Source organism: Myotis myotis, unplaced genomic scaffold (genome assembly GCF_014108235.1).
Source record: "Myotis myotis isolate mMyoMyo1 unplaced genomic scaffold, mMyoMyo1.p scaffold_m19_p_15, whole genome shotgun sequence".
NCBI classification, from domain to species: Eukaryota; Metazoa; Chordata; class Mammalia; order Chiroptera; family Vespertilionidae; genus Myotis; species Myotis myotis.
In genome coordinates, this window is record NW_023416319.1 from 9,452,441 (window position 1) to 9,471,141 (window position 18,701).

The 18,701-nt window shown below is 47.0% G+C and overlaps 1 protein-coding gene across 32 annotated transcripts in view; it reads right to left on the minus strand.

Annotated features, from left to right (window-relative positions):
• Nucleotides 1–18,701, minus strand: part of TCF7L2 (transcription factor 7 like 2) — a 195,357-nt gene that overhangs the window by 172,061 nt on the left and 4,595 nt on the right. For 20 of the 32 annotated variants that reach the window (XM_036335961.1, XM_036335958.1, XM_036335960.1 and 17 more), the window contains exon 4: nt 10,434–10,502. The exons of the other annotated variants lie outside the window; for them this stretch is intronic. In XM_036335961.1, the coding sequence (XP_036191854.1) occupies nt 10,434–10,502 (69 nt within the window). The remainder of the gene's footprint in view (nt 1–10,433; nt 10,503–18,701) is intronic. 32 annotated transcript variants of the gene reach the window in all.

Below are 18,701 nucleotides of genomic sequence, written 5' to 3' on the forward strand. Positions count from 1 at the left end.
GTTTTATTATTATAGACAAACCAGTCCAACACCATGGTTTGAGTGATGCCACAGTCATTAAAATAGGGTGCAAATTCATGCATTGAAGGAGAGCCGAAACTAAAATATGACATATCTGGGAAAGAACATCAAGCAAACAAAGAGACTGAAGGTCTATCTCAAAGTATTTGGTTAAACACCAAAAATAATTTATTATTATTATTATTTTTGGCCTCTCATGTTATGAAAGGGGCTATTATGAGAAAAATGCAAAAGCCAACTCTAATACACACCCAACTCCATCTCAGTTATACACTCTGTTCCCATTTCTGCCCACAGTGTGTATTATGTGAACACACTCACGCCCCTGGTTGTACACCTACTGTGTCCTAGGCATTCCTACACAGTGCTATATAAAAGATGAGTAAGATACAATCTCAGAAGAGCTTATATTCTAGTCAAACGTTGCAAGGACCAGGCAGAATTTTTTAAGTGACATGAGAGAAATGCAAACAGCAACCAACAGGAGTCATAAATCTTTGTTACGCCAGCAAAGATGGTCCAGGTTATCAAATTTATCATCTGTGATGTTCTTGACAGGAAATAAAAAATATACAATGCATGTCGGGATAAGGCATCTTCTAAATCTGCGAGCAAGTGCTTCACATAGTACTCAAGGGTGAAAGCAGGGGCTTGCATTTATTTATGAAGCACCCTGTGTGTGCCATTGCACTGCCCACCTCATGACATACCACCTCATTTAAACTCCCAACCACCTTCTGGGAACAGGTACTACCATTCACCCGTTTCATAAGATTAGGAAACTGAGGCATGGCAGAACTGGGACCCAAACTCGGGTAATCCGGCTCCAGAAGCACAAGCTGAACCCCCCACTTCCTCTTGTACCTGACCCTTTAAAATGCAAAAGTAGCACTATCTGGTTTGGCTCAGTGGATATTACATCTACCTGTGGACTGAAGGGTCCCAGGTTCAATTCCGGTCAAGGGCACATGCCCAGGTTGTGGATTCGATCCCCAGTAGGGGGTGTGCAGAAGGCAGCTGATCAGTGTTGCTCTCTCATCATTGATGTTTCTAGCTCTCTATCCCTCTCCCTTCATCTCTGAAATCAATAAAAAAATATATTTGAAAATTAATTAATTAATTAATTAATTAATTAAATGCAAAGGTGATGTACTACAGCCTCCACGGCAAGGCACACACTTTAAATGGCTGTGCTAAGCCAGTTGTTCTCCACCAGGGCCAATGTGGACCCCCGGCGGACATACTTGGTGGTCACATTTTGGTTGGGTGCTGGTGGCATGGACAGGATAGACAAACATTCTACAATGCACGGAACGGTCCCCTGTGCAACCAAGCATCACCAGCCCAAACTGCCAGTAGCACTGAGGCTGAGACACGCCGCACCAAGCCATCCCACCTCATCCAGACCCCACTACTAGGCGAAGACATGCCCATTTGCAGTCTAGGAGCTTCCGGCAGAACCAAGTGTTTCTCCAGCTGCATATCCCTAACAAAACCAAGGATTCTGCGAAGATGCTTCAGCGAGTCCACAAATGTTTGTTTGACTCTCATGTTCCTTTTTATAACATATTAAAGATACAGAGATATCCAGCGGTGGCAAAAGTAAGTTTACAGTTGTAATACAAATAAACAATTCAATAATTAATAACAAATACAAGAATCCCCTCTGCGTTTCCCATACTCCAACTGTAAACCTACTTTTGCCTGCCCCTGTAGAGCACAGGTACCTACTTTTAAGCTTGATACATTTTTCATTTTCTATTTCATTTCTATTTCAATCTATTGTTCTTTAAATATGAAACACACTGCCAGCACCCAGTGGTTTTGGTGGAACCCTCAGAAATAAGGGTCTGGCTGACCTAGCTGGTTTGGCTCCGTGGATAGACTGTGGACTGAAGGGTCCCAGGTTCCATTCCAGTCAAAGACACATGCCCGGGTTGTGGGCTCGATCCCCAGTAGGGGGCATGGGCGTGCAGGAGGCAGCCGGTCCATGATTCTCATCATTGATGTTTCTATCTCTCTCTCCCTCTCCCTTCCTCTCTGAAATCAATAAAAATATTATTTTAGGAAAAAGAAAAAAAATAATGGCCAGCTATCATTTCTGTGTAATTGAAGAGTTTGCTGGGATTTCAAGGTAAACCATTAGAAAAACAATTTGCAACCACTTATCTGGTTTGATCAGGAGTTGATATCATGCAACCAAACCCAGGTCCAGAAACAAATGAAGTGCTAAGCTGGCTAAGCATGCCAACGTCAGCCACAACCAACCCAGTCAGACATTTCTGTGCTGAGCTAAATGGCCCCCTGATCCTCAGAGACTTCAGAAAAAGTAAATGTGATCAAGTGTAACTTATAAAGTAGAGCTACAAAGAAAATGCCTCCAGCCCTAGCCAGTTTGGCTCAGTGGATAGAGCATCAGCCTGCAGTCTGAAGAGTCCCGGGTTTGAGTCTAGCCAAGGGCATATGCCGGGGTTGTGGGCTCAATCCCCAGTAGGGGGCGTGCTGGAGGCAGCCAATCAATGATTCCCTCTCATCATTGATGTGTCTCTCTCCCTCCCCCTTCCTCTCTAAAATCAATAAAATATATTTTTTTAAAAACCAAACACCCCCAGCTGACTGCCCCAGGTCAGGCCTCTCCAGCACTCGCAGTGGCCATAAAGGGGGCACATGTGGCTGACAGAACAGTTGTTTCCATTCTTTCCGGGTGTCTAGTCAGGACCACCAGACATTCTCTGCATCCCCACCAGCCCTCTCACAAACCATGCAGGCTGGGCCCCACGTGCCTTACCATGGCGGAGAAGGAACAGATGCAAATATCTCAACTCACACAAACACAATTAGAACAGATAGAAGTTAAAACAACGATAGAAGTTAAAACAGCAAAACCAGATTGTTTTCTTTTCTCTGGCCAATGTAATGCATCTCCTATGGGCTTAGTAGACAAGATGTAACTTCTCCCTGAAAGGAGGCATAAAGCCACGTCGGACTCCTGCATTCTGGTCTTGGCCGTGTTTCCACCAAGCTGGGAGACCTCGGACAAACCAATTCGCCTCTTTGCAGCTCAGTTTCCGTGCCTTTCAAAACGGACTTGAGCCCGGCTGCTGTGGCTCAGTGGGTGAGCGCCAACCTCGGAACCAGGAGGTCACAGTTCGATTCCCCATCAGGGCACATGCCAGGGTTGTGGACTCAATCCCCAGGAAGGGGAGTGTAGGAGGCAGCCGATCGATGTTTCCCTCTCTCTCTTCCTCTCCCTTCCTCTCTGACATCAATAAAAATATTTTTTTTAAATGGACTCAGCCTTTGCCCTATCTCTTGGCAGCATCAGCACCCCTGGGGAGTGTTAGAAATGCAGAATCTCAGGCCCCACCCTGCCACTGCTACACCCAAACCTGCACTGCGGCGTGACCTGGCCGCTGAGCAGCAGTCGGCTGCCTGGCCTGAGCGTCAGGCTCCTTAGTCCCTTGGGTGTGACCGCAGAAGCCCACCTTCTCTCACTGGTTCTCACTCAGGGCACACTGAGCATCCCTGCTCACCTAGGAATGCAATGTTCTCAAACTAGAGCAGCGGTTCTCAACCTGGGGGTCGCGACCCTTCTGGGGGTCGAACGACCCTTTCACAGGGGTCGCCTAAGACCATCGGAAAACACATATATAATTACATATTGTTTTTGTGATGAACCGCTATGCTTTAATTATGTTCCATTTGTAACAATGAAAATACATCCTGCATATCAGATATTTACATGACGATTCATACCAGTAGCAAAATGACAGTTATGAAGTAGCAACGAAAATAATTTTATGGTTGGGGGTCACCACAACGTGAGGAACTGTATTACAGGGTCGCAGCATTAGGAAGGTTGAGAACCACTGAACTAGAGGCTCCTGCATTGAACAGACATCCTTTAGAACTCTGAACATAACCAGACTTTTTCCCCCAAGGAAAGACAGCCAAGCTAAAACAAGCAAACAAGGACTTTACAACCCTTCTTCTCCAAGGAGACCCCGTCCATCACATTCACCCAAAGTGGGGTCCAGAGCCCAAGATCCCCTAGACCGCTGCTCTTCGCCCCTATGCATGGTAACATCACCTGGGAAGCATTTTAGAAAGAGGGATGCCCAGTCCCCGCCCCCCAGAGGTCCCAATCCAGGTGGGCGGGGGCGGAGCCTGGGCCTAGGCGCTGGTTTTCATGCTCTCCACGGGATTGTAATGTGCAGCCCTACCTAGTCCAGCGGTTCTCACATGCTGTCGCCAGATAAGGGACATCGACGTCAAAGAAAACTTGTTTAAGCTGCCAATGTCAGGACCCACCCCAGACCTACAACCTACAGAACCTGAAACTCGGGGTGGGACCACAATCTGTAACTTCAGGAACCCTCCAGGACGCTTGCTCAGGTTTATGAAACACTGCCCTAGTCCGTTGAATGGGACTCTCTAAGGAGTGAAACCCAGGTTCTCTCATTTTTAGCAACTCCAGGTGACTCCTGTGCATACAGCCCAGCGAGCTGGTTGGCGGCCACTGCTTTAGGAAACCCTGGATCCTCTCACACATCGTTTTGAGCAGACAGTGGTTAGCAGGAGGCTGTAAGGCACAATCTCTCCCCAGTCTGACTACTGGGGTTTGGTTCCCAATTCCTTGATCGCAGGTAAAATACCTTGAGTATCTGTGACTCTGTTTCCTCTTTTACAAAATGGAATAATGATGGTAAAAGTGTAACGACACCTTTTCAGTTTCCTTCCATGTTACTATAAGGAATCAATAAAAAATTCACATGTAGCACTTAACAGCCAGTGCATAGGGAGAACTCAATAAGCAATAGCTGTTGTTACTCTCAACCACTGTTACTGCCTCTGACCCCGAAGCCCAAGCACATTGTTGTCCCAGCTACTCTCCATAAACAACGGAAGGCCTCTCCCGAGCCTTGCAAAGTGTCTGACTCCCTTCACCTCCCAAAGGAGAAGGAAAGGCCTCAAAAGCTCCTGGGAACCTAAGAGCAGTCTAGTTTCTCAATGAGAAAAAGTTATCCCAATCAAATATCGGCCAGCCCTCAATTTTTATTCAGCAAGTGAAAATGACTGAGCATCCAATAAACGACTAATTGATAGATTTCAGGAGACTCTAGGGCAGCAAGTCTCAAATTTTCATAGGCTGAAAATCAGAACCCTGATTAAAAATGCAACCCCCTGACTGCGCCTGGAACCCACTCAATCGGACCAAGGGGAGTGGGGTGCTTAGAAACCCATATCTAAAACATCACTGGGAGACAGCAAGCGGCTTTTGTGTGTTTTGCTCATTGATGAACTCCCCAGGCACACAGTAGATGCACAATAAATATCTTTGAATGAATGAATGAGCATTCTGAGGTTTGGACTTAAATTAGATAGACTAAAGTAACACTGTAACAAGTGAAGGAACCTTTTGAATTAGTCCACTGGCATCCATGGGCTTTATCCAACTACCCTAGTGAAATGACGTGTGCTCACACACACACACACATACTATACCTCATTCTTAGTGGGAAATGGAGATGAAACCTCACAGACAGGCATGGCAATGGGTCTAAAGGAAAAGTGAGAAGTGATTATACCAAGAACGGAATCTGCTTCTGGGAGTTCTCCTACTTAGCCTAAATTTGCTCCTCAGATGAGAGAGCAAATCCTCGTGAAAACTGAAAGGCCAGGGAACGTATGAGGATGTGCTTAGAACACAAGACACTACACCTGAAACGTGAACTGGAGTAAAGCCAGGAGCCCTCACAAACACTGCTCACATCCACTGCTACTCATCTCTGGATACTTTTAGCACAAGTGCCAAGGGTCTACTTGGTCTAAGAGATGGACTCCAAGCCATAGCACCTTGGGAATCTTAAGACACAGACAAGACTACACGTCAAGTTCACATCCAGAAATAAGGGGCCAAAAGGGGGCAAGGACGCTCTCCAGTTCTATCCTTCTCTCCCGGGCTCCACAAAGCACCCAGGCCCTGGAAGGGGGCCCTCCGGCCTTCCTGAATCATGGTAGAGGAGCTCTGAGACCAAGCGGGAGGGGGATGCCTTGGTCCAGCTCAGAAGGAAACTTGCAAGCCTGAGGACAAGAGGGAAGACAACACCCACAGCAAGGTCTGCACTGCTCAGCTGTCTAAACAAATAAAATGGTCCATTTCTTCTGGATCCTCTCCTAGTTGTCTTTGCACACACACAAGCATGTGAGTGCAGCATACTCTCTCTCTCTCTCTCTCTCACACACACACACACACACAAGCCATTTCACATCTTAAAAGAAAAACAACCAAGAAAGGTCTACTTGGTTTGTTTTTCCTGCGTGCGGAGTATTTTTTTTCCTAAGTCACATCTGACTTGGTGTTAAAACATCAACCTTCGGCCAAAATACTCTTAAAACAAAGGCTTAATTGGTCCTGAAGTAGCCCTTCTGAAAACCAAGGGAAACATCGTGGGTCTTGACCTTGCTTACAACCCTGCTCTTGGGGTTGGAATAATGATGAGGGGAGGAGAGTTGGGAGAGCTCTCCTCAGGGAGGCAACAGAAGTGCCTAAACATGGATCCTAATCGCTTGCAGAGCCTCCCTCCGAGCAATCTGCAGTGTGGGCCCACCTCTGCCCCGCAACCTGCTAAACGCCCCCCCCACCTGCTAAACCTCCCCCCCAACCTGCTAAACCTCCCTCCCCACCCCGCAACCTGCTAAACCTCCTCCTCCAACCTGCTAAACCTCCTCCTCCAACCTGCTAAACCTCCCCCTCCAACCTGCTAAACCTCCCCCTCCAACCTGCTAAACCCCCCCCTCCAACCTGCTAAACCTCCGCCCCCCCCCCCCCAACCTGCTAAACCTCCCCCAGGTTAATGGAGACGGTGGGAGGAGCTCCTAGGAGCTGAGGCAGGGGCCAAACCACTACGTGCAGGGGCCTGTACTGGACTCTGGGCAAAGGAGCCTTCTCTTACTGCTCCTCCTCATAAATATCACTCACATACCGAACAACCGCCATGGAGAGCATCTCCGTGATAACACTTGAAATCCAGTGTCAAAGTCTCTGTCAAAAGGTCAATGTGAAGCTAAGCACACACACTGCCCTGCGCCTCTCCAAGTCGACTCCTGTGTATGAACAGGTGTGGGGGGAGTGTGACGAGGGGCTTATTCCTAACAGCAGAACATTGGAAGCAAATATCCCAACAACACAGAAAAACTACATGCAATGTGCCCTATTCCGGCGTGGAATGCTATGCAGCCGTGAAAAAGCAAATTATTGCTACACACAGGCATGGTGCTGAGTGGGGCCAGGCATGAGACAGTATATTCTGTACAACTCCATTTCTAAGAAGCTAAAGGGCGGGCAAAACTCATCCATGAGGAGAGCTAAAACTACTCCTCGGTGAGAATTTTTACTGCAGGCCCGGGAAGGATGACTGGGAAGAGAACAAGAGACTTCTGGGAAATTGCTAATATTCTTTACCAGGAAAAGCAAACTACAGTCCCTGAGCCACATCCAGCCACTGTCAGATTTTATAAAGTTTCATTGAGACACAGTCACAGCTATGCCTTCAGGTACTATTTTTGGGTGCTTTCTCGTCACACTGGCAGAGCTGAGTAGTTGCCATAGAGATTGTATGGCCCACGAAGCCTAAAATACTCACTATCTGGCCCTTTACAGAACAAGTACCTGAAACCCATTCTATACTATACTGATGTGGGTAAAAGTTCACCCACCTCTCCATTAAAGATCTGAGTACTGCACTTCAATAAAACTTTTAAAAAGTCAATAGTCAAATAACTGCATCTAGAAAAAGGCTTTTAAATTTTCATTCCATATACATTTTGCTAACCGTTTAGAGAAAATCATTTTTGTTACTTTTGTCTTTCCAAAACTGAGAGGAGTCGGGAGGTTGTCAAAAGTGGGGGAAGATCCCAACACAGCCATTGATATTGTGTCCATACCTTTGACAAGAACATGATTCTGTCTACAGAATCACTCAGCGTCCATTCATATAAACGGTGAACTTGGCCAAGCCCTGAGATTACAGGAGGGATGGCAAGGGGAAGGGGGATGAACCTCATGTGATACACGGTATCATACTACGCGAGGTTATTTTAGGATATAGCTTAGGAGAGCAACAAGCTCAGCTCATATTGAAATACAGTATTTATTAAGGCTAAACCAGTTTAAGTTTCCAGGAAAGAAAATTCGGCCCTGACCATCGCACGTTGCATTTAAGCCTTATCCTAGAGACCAGAGCAAGGGGACACGGCCGCTCTCCTGCTCACCAGCTCAATGCCACCCTCTTCTCCCACCCCACCTCTTGAGCTGCCATGGGCCTTGGGAACCATTTTTGTGTGTCTGAGGTTTCCTCTTTTTTTCCCTTTGCTTCTTTTGTCTCCCCCCCCCCTCCCCATTTATTCTTTGATGACCCAACTAGAATTACAGCTAGCTGCCATTGGCATGGCCTGGTCCTCGTCCTGCGGGGGAGGGGGGGGGCACGACACTGAGAGCATGCGGTGCTGGGCCTCTGATAAAACGCCTCTCTGTTTGCCCACATGGGCATCCAGCCTCGGCAAACAGAAGCAGGGCAGAACAATACTACCTGTTCATGGAGGAATAGTGATGGTTTCAGTCCTCCAAACAATGAGCTCTGTAATTTACTCCATCTTCCTCCTGAGAAAGGGCTTCCCATGGCCCGCGCGGTGCCAGGTGGTTTGGAGAAAAGACGAGCTGCCGGCCTAACAAGGGCCGCTTCAGCAGGGTGTAAAGACACAACAGCTGGTCTGGTCTCGGCTGGTCTCCCAGTGCCATGGCCCCAGCCAGCCTTTCCACACCAAGATAGGGATCACTACGCTATTCAGTCTCCACCATTCCCACAGCCCGGGCAACAGGCTCTTCCAAGCGCTCCCCGAGATGTCGTAGGCCCCAGGACACCGCTCAGCCCTCCATTCACTGGGAGTCCGGGTTTGGGCACGTTCTCTAACCAAACCCCGAGTCTACACCAGCTTCTGGGAGCGAGACTCACTGTGCCATTAGTCAAGAGGGACAAGGGTCCGCCGGACGGGTGCCAGCAAGAACAACTGGAGCCCCAACTGAAGACACCAGTCCTGAAAATATTTGGGGGTTGGGAGGGTAAAACCAAGGTCACACCTTCCCCTCAAATACACACACAGGTCAGCCAGCACAACTTCAGAAGTAATAGAAATATTTTTAAAATCAGTTGCCGTCACCTTGAAATGGGTACAAAAATATTAGGGATCCACCAAATAAAAATGCCTGCTGAGTCACAGCTTCCCCTGGTGGTATGGTGCACAAGTTACCAGGGGGCAAAGGGCTACTTGAAAGTCTTACCCAGGAAGATGCAGATGTGAAGTGGCAGAGACACACAGATGCCATGTGGCTGGAGTTCTGGGAGACCCCATGCCCATACCCCCCAAGTTATCAGCAAGGGTAACTACAAGGCAGGGAATGCTGGGACAAGTAAATCATTCAACCCACCGACAGCGACTTCTGAGAAGAGAAGACCCCAGGGCCAGACTTGCACACAACAACGACCGGTGTCAAAGCCTCTTTCAAAGGGTTAAACCAGAAGACCCAAGGAGGTTCAGCCCCATCAGTTAAACCAGGAGGCCCATCCATCCTGGCAAAGCCAGGCCAGGCCAGACAGACAGACGAAAATCGTATTAGTCTGCTCTCGCTCCACAACCGCATTCTGCTGGCATCAGTTCAGCTCGGAGTCTATATTAGTTCATGATTTGTTTAGCCTTTGGATTTAAGAGAATGGAAGTACTACGTGAGCAGGAAACAGGACACTCATCAGAAGCTGGGATCTGTCGCCTTTCCCTTCCAGCACGGTTAGTGTCATATATCAACAGGCCCAGGAGAAATCAACATTTCAGGACAATCAGGTCAAAAGTGATATTCTTAGCACCACTTAACATGATTTTGATCCACCGGAACAACTCTCTGGCTGTCACACTGCCTCCTCTCCCATCTCCCCCCTTCACTCCTGCTGGTCACTTTCTGTCGCCTCTTTTTACTCCCAGTTTAAGACCCCTCCCTAAGCAAAACACAGTAGCCAAGCTGGGGTCTGTGTGCCCATTATGCCTGAACAAGAGGCTTTTCACACAAAAACACAGGCTGCTCTCTCTTCCCGTATCTTCAAATCATTTCAGCAGCACATCTTCTGCTCTTGTTTATTCTTTGCTTCCTACCTCCCCCAATCAACCACCACCACCGCCGCCATCACCACCATCGTCATGACCACCACCGTCATCACCACCATCATCACTACCATCACCATCATCGTCATTGCCATCATCCTCATCATCATCATCTAGGTTGAGGGAAGGGGGAGAGAATGAAAGACACAAGAGACCTACACATTGACAATTCAAGCTTCAGGATCTGTTGCGTTTCCTACCTGAATTGCAATCTGGTGTTCAATCGTTTTGTACGCAGAGTAATGTGTGCTCCCGGACTGAAAATGGAGCTGTAGAAAGAAACCAAATCAAAGCGTTCTGCTTATGTCACAAACTACAAGGAAACATCTTAAGCAGTTTATGAATAGCAGACAAACCTTCCTAGATTGAACTGCAGCATTGGCATTCAATCGAGACCCGTGTATTTTATTTGTGGCTATGGATAAGATGATCATAATAATCTAAGGTAAATTTAAAAAAAAAAAAAAAAAAGCCCTATTCAACAAGCAAAAAGGAAGTGGGGGGAGGGGGCCAGGAGTGAGAATCAGTGACATGAAAAGGGAAGGGGCGGACGCCCATTTAGACATAAGAAGCCAGTGTGCTGAGCAGGATGCTGCAGAAGAATTAACCGTGCTGCACAGGTCATCAGCATTGCAACATGTAGGCCAGAGGCAGAGCGTGGGAGAGAAAGGGTTATGAGAAGCCACAAGACCGCCACAGGTACACAAGCCCCCGCGGTGCTAATGACTGGGCTCTAACTCCTTGCAAACTCAAGTCTATTTTGGGGAAAACAAATGTGTCAGGCAGAATTCAGGGGCCACCGCAGGCCTCGCACAGCACATTCTTTCACAATGACTAAGCCATGTGGCCCCGGACAGCTCCGGAGAGCCCGCACTCCAGGTATCCCCACTTCCCCAGAGAGGGAGCCGACCACTGTCCAACGGCCACCAAGCTTTCTGAAGGAAGACCCCTTGGTGGCCCGTGAGTGACTGTTCACCTAGGCCAGCGGTCGGCAAACGGCGGCTCGCGAGCCACATGCGGCTCTTTGGCCCCTCGAGTGTGGCCACGAAGTTTCAATCGCACTGTACGTGCGCGCCCGCACGTGGTATTTTGTGGAAGAGCCACAGTCAAGGGGCCGCAGTTTGCCGACCACTGACCTAGACCCTGCACAGGAAAGTCCTGTCGTCTCTCCAGGGTCTTCCCCTCAGAAACCCTACTGTTTCCCCATCGAAGTGTGCATCCCCACAGAGAAAGGACTACCCCGATTCCTCACCAAATTCTTTCTTTCCCAAATAGCACCTGTTAATCTTGGAACCCTACCAATTGGGGAAACAAACACCACCCGATTTCCTTTATAAACACTACAACAATCTCTACAGAATCTCAACAGTATCTGAAAATGCATTTCAATTTGCCATTTACACACAAATGGTGAAGAATCGGATGGTCCTAAGAAATTGCTGCCCATCCCCACTCACAGCAATAGGTCTAGTGGTGTTTCCAAACAGGATCGGTGTGACTCTAACATACTATCGCTACCACTGCTACTAACTATTACTATTACCATTATCGGAACACTCTGTATAGCCACATGTGACCTAGCCTGCAAGCGTTCTAGACTCAATTAGTGTATATCTTCCTCCCTGCCCCCAAAAATCTATTCAGTCCGTAAATAACAGGAGGAGGGGGAACGGAAAGGGGGTTTCACATAAGAACTTCTTCTGGTTCTGAGAGCGTTTTATCTGTCACAAATAAACAAAAATACTGCCTGGATCTATTAAGAGTCTGCTTGCCCCAGAACACAATATTAAAGTTAAAAGGGGGCACAAGAAAGGTGGGCCCAACAAAAGCATTTTCTCACCTGTCAAGGCAGAGTAATGAACCACACTCCCTGAAACAAGGCAGGATGAATGCTGAAGATATGCCCCCCAACGCACACAGCCCCCACACAGACTCAGAAGCAGGTCATCCAAAGTGGACTGCTGCAAAAGAAGGATGAATGTGCACCCTTTGCCCCGCTCTTCCTCCCCCTCCCCCCCCCCCCGCCCCCGTCCTTTTTTGTGAAAACTGCCAGTCAGTAAACAGAGATTGCACTAATTACTGTGACAATGCTGCGTCGTGTTAAAACAACTTTTGTTAAAAACAACTTTTGTGCACGAGACAGGTTGCTCTGCGAGTTTGGAATTCTTGGCTGGAGAGCAGCTCTTGTCGGAGAGGGGGTGTTCTCCTTCTAAGTGGAGAAGGCAACACTAACAACGTGTCCCCCTTTTCAGAGGGTTTTCTTCTCCTCTTTTCCAACAGCCTGATTCAGAGCTTAATGGAAACTTGTCCAAGCTTTGCTTCCCACAGACCCTGCGGAGCCCTAGGCAATCTGTACTCAGGGTAACCACAGGAATCTTATATTGTCAATTAAAATTGAATGGACACCTGATAACTAAGTACAGGGTCGTGGAAACAAAATTTCATATAATCACAGCCCTATGAATACATTAATGAAACTGTGGCTAATCCAAATTCAATTTTCACTTGTCGGGTTCCAGTCTTAATCCTGGCGTTCATCACCACCCAAACAACAATGCAACCCAGAGAGGAGGCTGCAATTATAACAGTAAAGGTGCAGCTGCCGGTCCTGACGACTCTGGTAGGACCAAGTTAATTTAACCTTCACGCACACACCATCCTAGCACCCCCAAGCAATGTCACTTCCCTCCTCAGGTGTCCAGACACATAGTATAACCTGGACCAGCTCATCAATACCCACAGCACAAGCTCCATGCGTATTCCCTCCCAGCCAGTGACCACGGTGTTGGAGGGATTTCGAGCTCGACTTCCTCCAGCTACAGCGACGAAGCCTTCACCATTTTCTTGGTTCGCCTTTGGGCTTCCAGCCCCTCTTTTCCCCAATAATCCCCTTTCTAAAACACATTTCAAACTGCTTTTTCCTTCCCTGTAAAACACACAGATGCCTTGTTCGTTATGGTCTAGCTTTTTAAGACAAAGATAAAATACAAGGACTCTGTAAAACCTGGGCATTCTAAACTGCAACATGCCTGCATTTATATCTCTGTAAAAAAGCTATAAGGCAGGAGAGCAAGAGATGGCTGGCTCTCTGCTTTTTTTTTTGGAAGAGATGGGGAGGTTGCAAGATCCAGGACAAGACACAGGGCTCTCTAAGGCTAATCTGGGTTTAAGAACCAGGTTCCCATAATCCTCGACTCTTGGGACCGCCCTGCTGTTGGTCACCTGCAGCACTGACGTCACTTCCTCTCCCAGCCACTGTGGCTGTTGTACCCTGGGCATGCAGCAGGCCCTCAGTGGGGTGCCTCCCTCCCAGGGGTGCCACCAAATGAGAACTCCAAGGTACTTTCCAATTAATTTCTTCCCGTAAAACTCTCACAAAACAGACCTCCCCTTCCGGTGTGTTTGTTTACAGCGGCCAAGCCCACCCACCCATTCTCACACCCGAGGGTGACCTGGCCCTCACTTGTCCTGAGGAAGCGCCAGGAAGAGGTGGCTGTGCCCAGCACAGGGGCGCCCCATTTGCCAGCAACTGGAAAACCAACATCTTACGGTTAACGGCTCCCCTGATGATGAGCATCTCTTGATTTCCCTCATTTTATTCCTCATCACCACTACTGGCCCTAAAGGTGATGTCTCAGATACAAGCCGTCAGAGAGGAGAGCAATGGGCTTTTACAACCTCAAAGGTGACTTAAAAAAAATCAAAACCCTATGTTGGTTTTTCCAGCTCCAGTTAGACTTCCAATGTGGTGAAGATCCCTTTTCGATGCCTGTTCATTCCACTAAATGGGGAAGAGGTGGGGCATTTGCTTTATGTTCAGCTTCATGAATCACTTGACTTTCTATTTTATTAAAAAAATAATAATAAATCCAGATTCATTTCCTGCAAAGTTTTGGCTTTGGAGGTCTTTTGGTCCACTTTCCTTCCTTTTTACCCTGTAGCTACCATCATCAGCCACTTGACGTTTAATTTCCATGCCATTCGCGTAAAAGACAGAGCAGTTTTTTAAAGTAATGATAACAATAATATCTAAGGCTTTTTCTTACATCATCAGTCATTTTCAGGACAGGAACAGCACAGCACCCCTCTGTGGGGAGCCTCTTACATTTAATGGGAAGTGAACTTCTGGCCAGGACTCTGGGCTCCTGCCTGCCCTTTTAAAAAGTGTCCAGGGGGCCTCTGACTTCCCCTTGGGGAGGCAAAACCAGCTCTGACTGGTAGCTACGTGGGCTTCAGCATTCCTGCAAAGATCCAGCCGCTGAACACTTACTCCATCCTAAAACAACAACTTAAACAAAGGCACCCCCTTTTCACTTCCTGGCATTCTCCAGAAGTCCTGCTACAACAAAACGCAGGCCTTCAGACAGAACAGCCTCTCCCACTGTCTCCCATGTTCCACCAAATGTCTATTTACCCTCATTAATTTTTTTTTTCTTTTCTTTTTCCTCAACCTGAAACCATCAGCTATGAGTCAGAGAGCGATCATTAACTTTTACAGCTTCCACACACATCCACCTACTCACATTTGGGGAAAGAAGTATTGACTTGCAACATTGCCTGAGACCAAAATCCTGTAAGAAGAAAAAAAAAGGGAAAAAATTGCTTCAAGAAAGTTACATCTATAGGTCTGTGGGGGGATGCTACACGTTCGGTTTTTTTCCACTTTGTGCTGCAATCTCTTGCAAAATTAAAAAAGAAAATAAAAAAGAAACGTTGAAGTTGAACTTTGGGGATGGTGATCGGCATTTCTGGGTTGATTTTTGAGGAAAAACTAGCTGATTTTCTTTACACATTAAAACAAAGTTCTTAAACTGCTTGGGGGCTGGAGGGGGGTAAGATATAAAGTGAATCAACTTTCCTGCTTCTGAACAAAACACATTTCTAGCCCACAAAAGCACCCAGGCTCACGTGCTGAGCCATGTTCCTCACACAGCATTTTCACGGGAAAGTTGCTAGCTTCACTAACACTCTTTAAATGATGCCCCCATCATTACTCCACTTAGCAGTCACAGTGCTGCAACTCATAACGAATTAATTTGCATTAATGTGGGTTTCATGTGTCCTTCCCTGGGCATGCCATTGTGATTCAGGCTTAATAAAACTGACACGACAATAACATCGTGCCTTTTATTTCACTTTCTAAAACAAACCAACCCCACCCCAAGACCCACACAAATCCTCCCGATTTTTTAAGCATTTTCCTCATATATTTAGGACATCATAATTGGCCCAGCACGCGGAAACCTAGTTATCTCCTCAGTAAATATTTATAGCATCACTTCTTTCCCATTCATTCTGCATTTTCTTAGAGAATCTCACTGTAGCCTACATCTGCAATTCATTGACTTTACAATTTACCACATGTTGGGATGGGAGAGGTCTTAGCTCCATTTGAATCACTACACAAATATGCAAGTGATTTATCGGTTTCAAACTGGAGACTGCAAGAGAAGGACTCCACTTTTCCTGAACATTACTTCTTCTGGCAGGCCATGAACAATTACAGTTCGTACTAATTAAGCTCTGTAAATGTGCTGTGCCCTGCTAATGCCTACCAGGCCTCAAATTTATTTTCATGATGCCAAACTTTAGTGAGCAATTTTAACTCCTTCGGAGCTGATCCCACTAATACCCATTCCCCTTCCCTCTGTAGACCAAACCGTTTGGGGCTACTTCACGCCAAAAAAAAAAAAAAAAAGAAAGAAAGAAAAGAAAAAGAATAAAGTATAACGGGCTGAATTACCAGCCAGAAATCAGATGTGCCTTAGGAAGGAAAAGCTATCCTGGGAAAACCTAAGAACACCAGCTCTGATAACCCGCTCAAAGATCCCACAGCCCCATCTTTGTAATGAGCTGTTAAGGGATTCATATCTGTCCCTGAGGGCTAGTAAGTTTCTGCATTCCATTGATTAGCAAATAAAACCTTTCAGCCTGGGTCTTTAAGTTGGGGTTGGATAGAGAGAAGGATCCGGCCAGAAAAGATGGAACCAACAGCCCGCCCTCAACGGTTTCCCACACACCTCAGAACCCCATTCCCCTTTACCATGTGGTCAGCCTGCAACACACACAAACAGCCCACTTTTAAAAAACAAATTAAAATCGGCAAAATAATTGGCCTTGGAGGCCTCACACCGGGGTTTGGACCACAAATGCCCCACCCCCAGATCACAATAACTGATATGAAACCTATCTGTTGCCACATCCTCACTTTGGGTGAGGAGTGGATTGGAACCAGTCTCAGCTGAGCAAGCGATCTAGTTTGAAACAGCAAGCACCGCCCCCCCCCCCCCCCCGCCCCCGATCCCGCATGGTCCTCGCACCTCTCCTAAGAAACTTCGAATCCCGTTTCCTTCAAGCCATTCCCCAAGCCCGAATCTGTGCCCCATCTTCTACTTTTCTAATCTTAGTCCAGCATCTATGCTGCCTCCCTGGGCTACGTTGCTGTGTACCTTTCCCAAACACGAGGCTTTCCTTCCCAGCCCCAACATAACCCTGCATTGTTTCTCTCATCTATTAATGTCCTTAAATCGACTCTCCTCTCCCTCACTTTTTTTTCAAACCCTCCCGTTAACCAGTGCACTATGCAATGTGTGTATTTTCCCTTCCAGCTCAGTGGAACATCATATAAATTACAGAGCAGTCTCCCCTATTCCGTTTCTGTAAGTATTCTGGGAAATATGCACTATAGAGGCAACATAGACTTTAAAAAAAAAAAAAAAAAGGAAAAAGGGAGAAACCAGAAGGAAAAAGATGCAAACACCTAGAGCAACTTTGCTTTTGAAAAAGGCATTTTGTGCAGAGCCCCCCATTGAATTTCCATGCCTGAAAGTGCTCTTTATAAATGTGTATAACAATAGCCTAGAGGAAAACTACAAGTCAGCTGCCAAAGGAGGGGGTGTCGGCCTCAGTCAGCTCAGATTGCAGGGGTGGGGGTCACAGGAGGGGGAGGGCAGCATTGGCGATGGGCTTTCCCTCGCCACCCCCCCCCCCCATCTCATTGCTTATAATTAGTGAGAGAAATTTGAGCTACTGCCAATGTCTGCGGACCTTGAATATTATAAGGCCAACGTGGCGTCAAATATCTTAACATTCATAAGTGTTATGGGCTGTAAATAAAGCCTGTGGATTTATGACCCGGTGGCGCTTGCCAGCAAAGGACTGGGGCACATTTCTTTCAGCAGACCTGTCGAGGTGCAAGTTTGCCTTTGGTTGTAAAATTAACCATTTCCTTCACAAATGTGCTCAATTATAAGTCAGAGCTGAAGATTTACTTACACGGTTGCCAATACTCACTCCCAGAAGAAACTCGGGACCCCCCCCCCATCCCACCCCCCTGCAAAAATAAAAGCCTCCAGAATCTAATTGACCCCCCCACACCCCGCCTTCTCAAAACTTCTGTACTGTGTCACCTCTAAACAGTTATAAATGCGGTTAAAGATATTATCTAATTCCACTTACCAAGACTAAAAAGCTTACAACCTACTTCCTTGGAAAGTGCTTATTTATTTGGCAAGTCTATGGTTTAAAAAAAAAAAAAAAAAAACAAGTAAATCACTCCTGGCCTGCAGTCTCATCCCTTCCCCCAGTATAATGTCATCTACTTCCTGTGCAAGAGAGAGCCTTTGCTAAATCCAGGTTGTCTCATACTTAACTGCCAATAAACCAACTTCCACATAACTTCCAGACAGCTGGGGGAAAGGTCCTCGGGAGTCTTAGTCACGGTCCAGAAACACGCGTCCGCACAAAAATTTGCAGCTGTCCTTTCTCTCCAGTGCATTTTTAATGTGATTCGGGGGCCCCTCCTGTGAAGCATCTGACAAAATGTGCAATCTTCCTGGGTACCTCCTGGCTGGCCCCGGGTGCTTGTGAGGGATTTCCCAGCCCAGAATTCCAGCACATTTTGCAGGCACACGGGCACCTCATGGGATGGAGAGGGGCATTCAAACCCTGGAACGACGTGTACGGTCACCTTTAAAGGCACAGCCTCTGGTGCAACTATTAAAATGCGAGTTTTCTAAAGCAAGTATTTTTTGCGCTGCTCACAGAACAGCCTTCTTGATCTGCCAACACGCGGACACCTTCCTGGAACTTTTTCACAGCTTGCTAAGAAACAGAAAGCTGATCAGCTTCCAGCGGGGACTCCAAGTGAAATCCGCATCAGGAAAATTCAAATCAACGTGCAAAACTCCTCAGCAAGAACCGGGATTGTCTGCCTCTAAATCTTTTCTCAGTCAGATAGGGGGCATCCGTGAAAGCTACATCCCTTTAGCCGTCAAGTTTCCAAAAACACTTCTTCCAAAGAAGCACTTTAGGCTCCCGGCTGCTGAATAGTTTTGTTTCTGGGGTTTCAGAAAGCTTTAAATTCAACAAACGGCAAAGCGCTGGCATATTAAATTTATAATCATTAAAATATGACTTACTGGGTGAGTGTTGAACCCATAATCCATACTGCAGACATTAAACCCCAA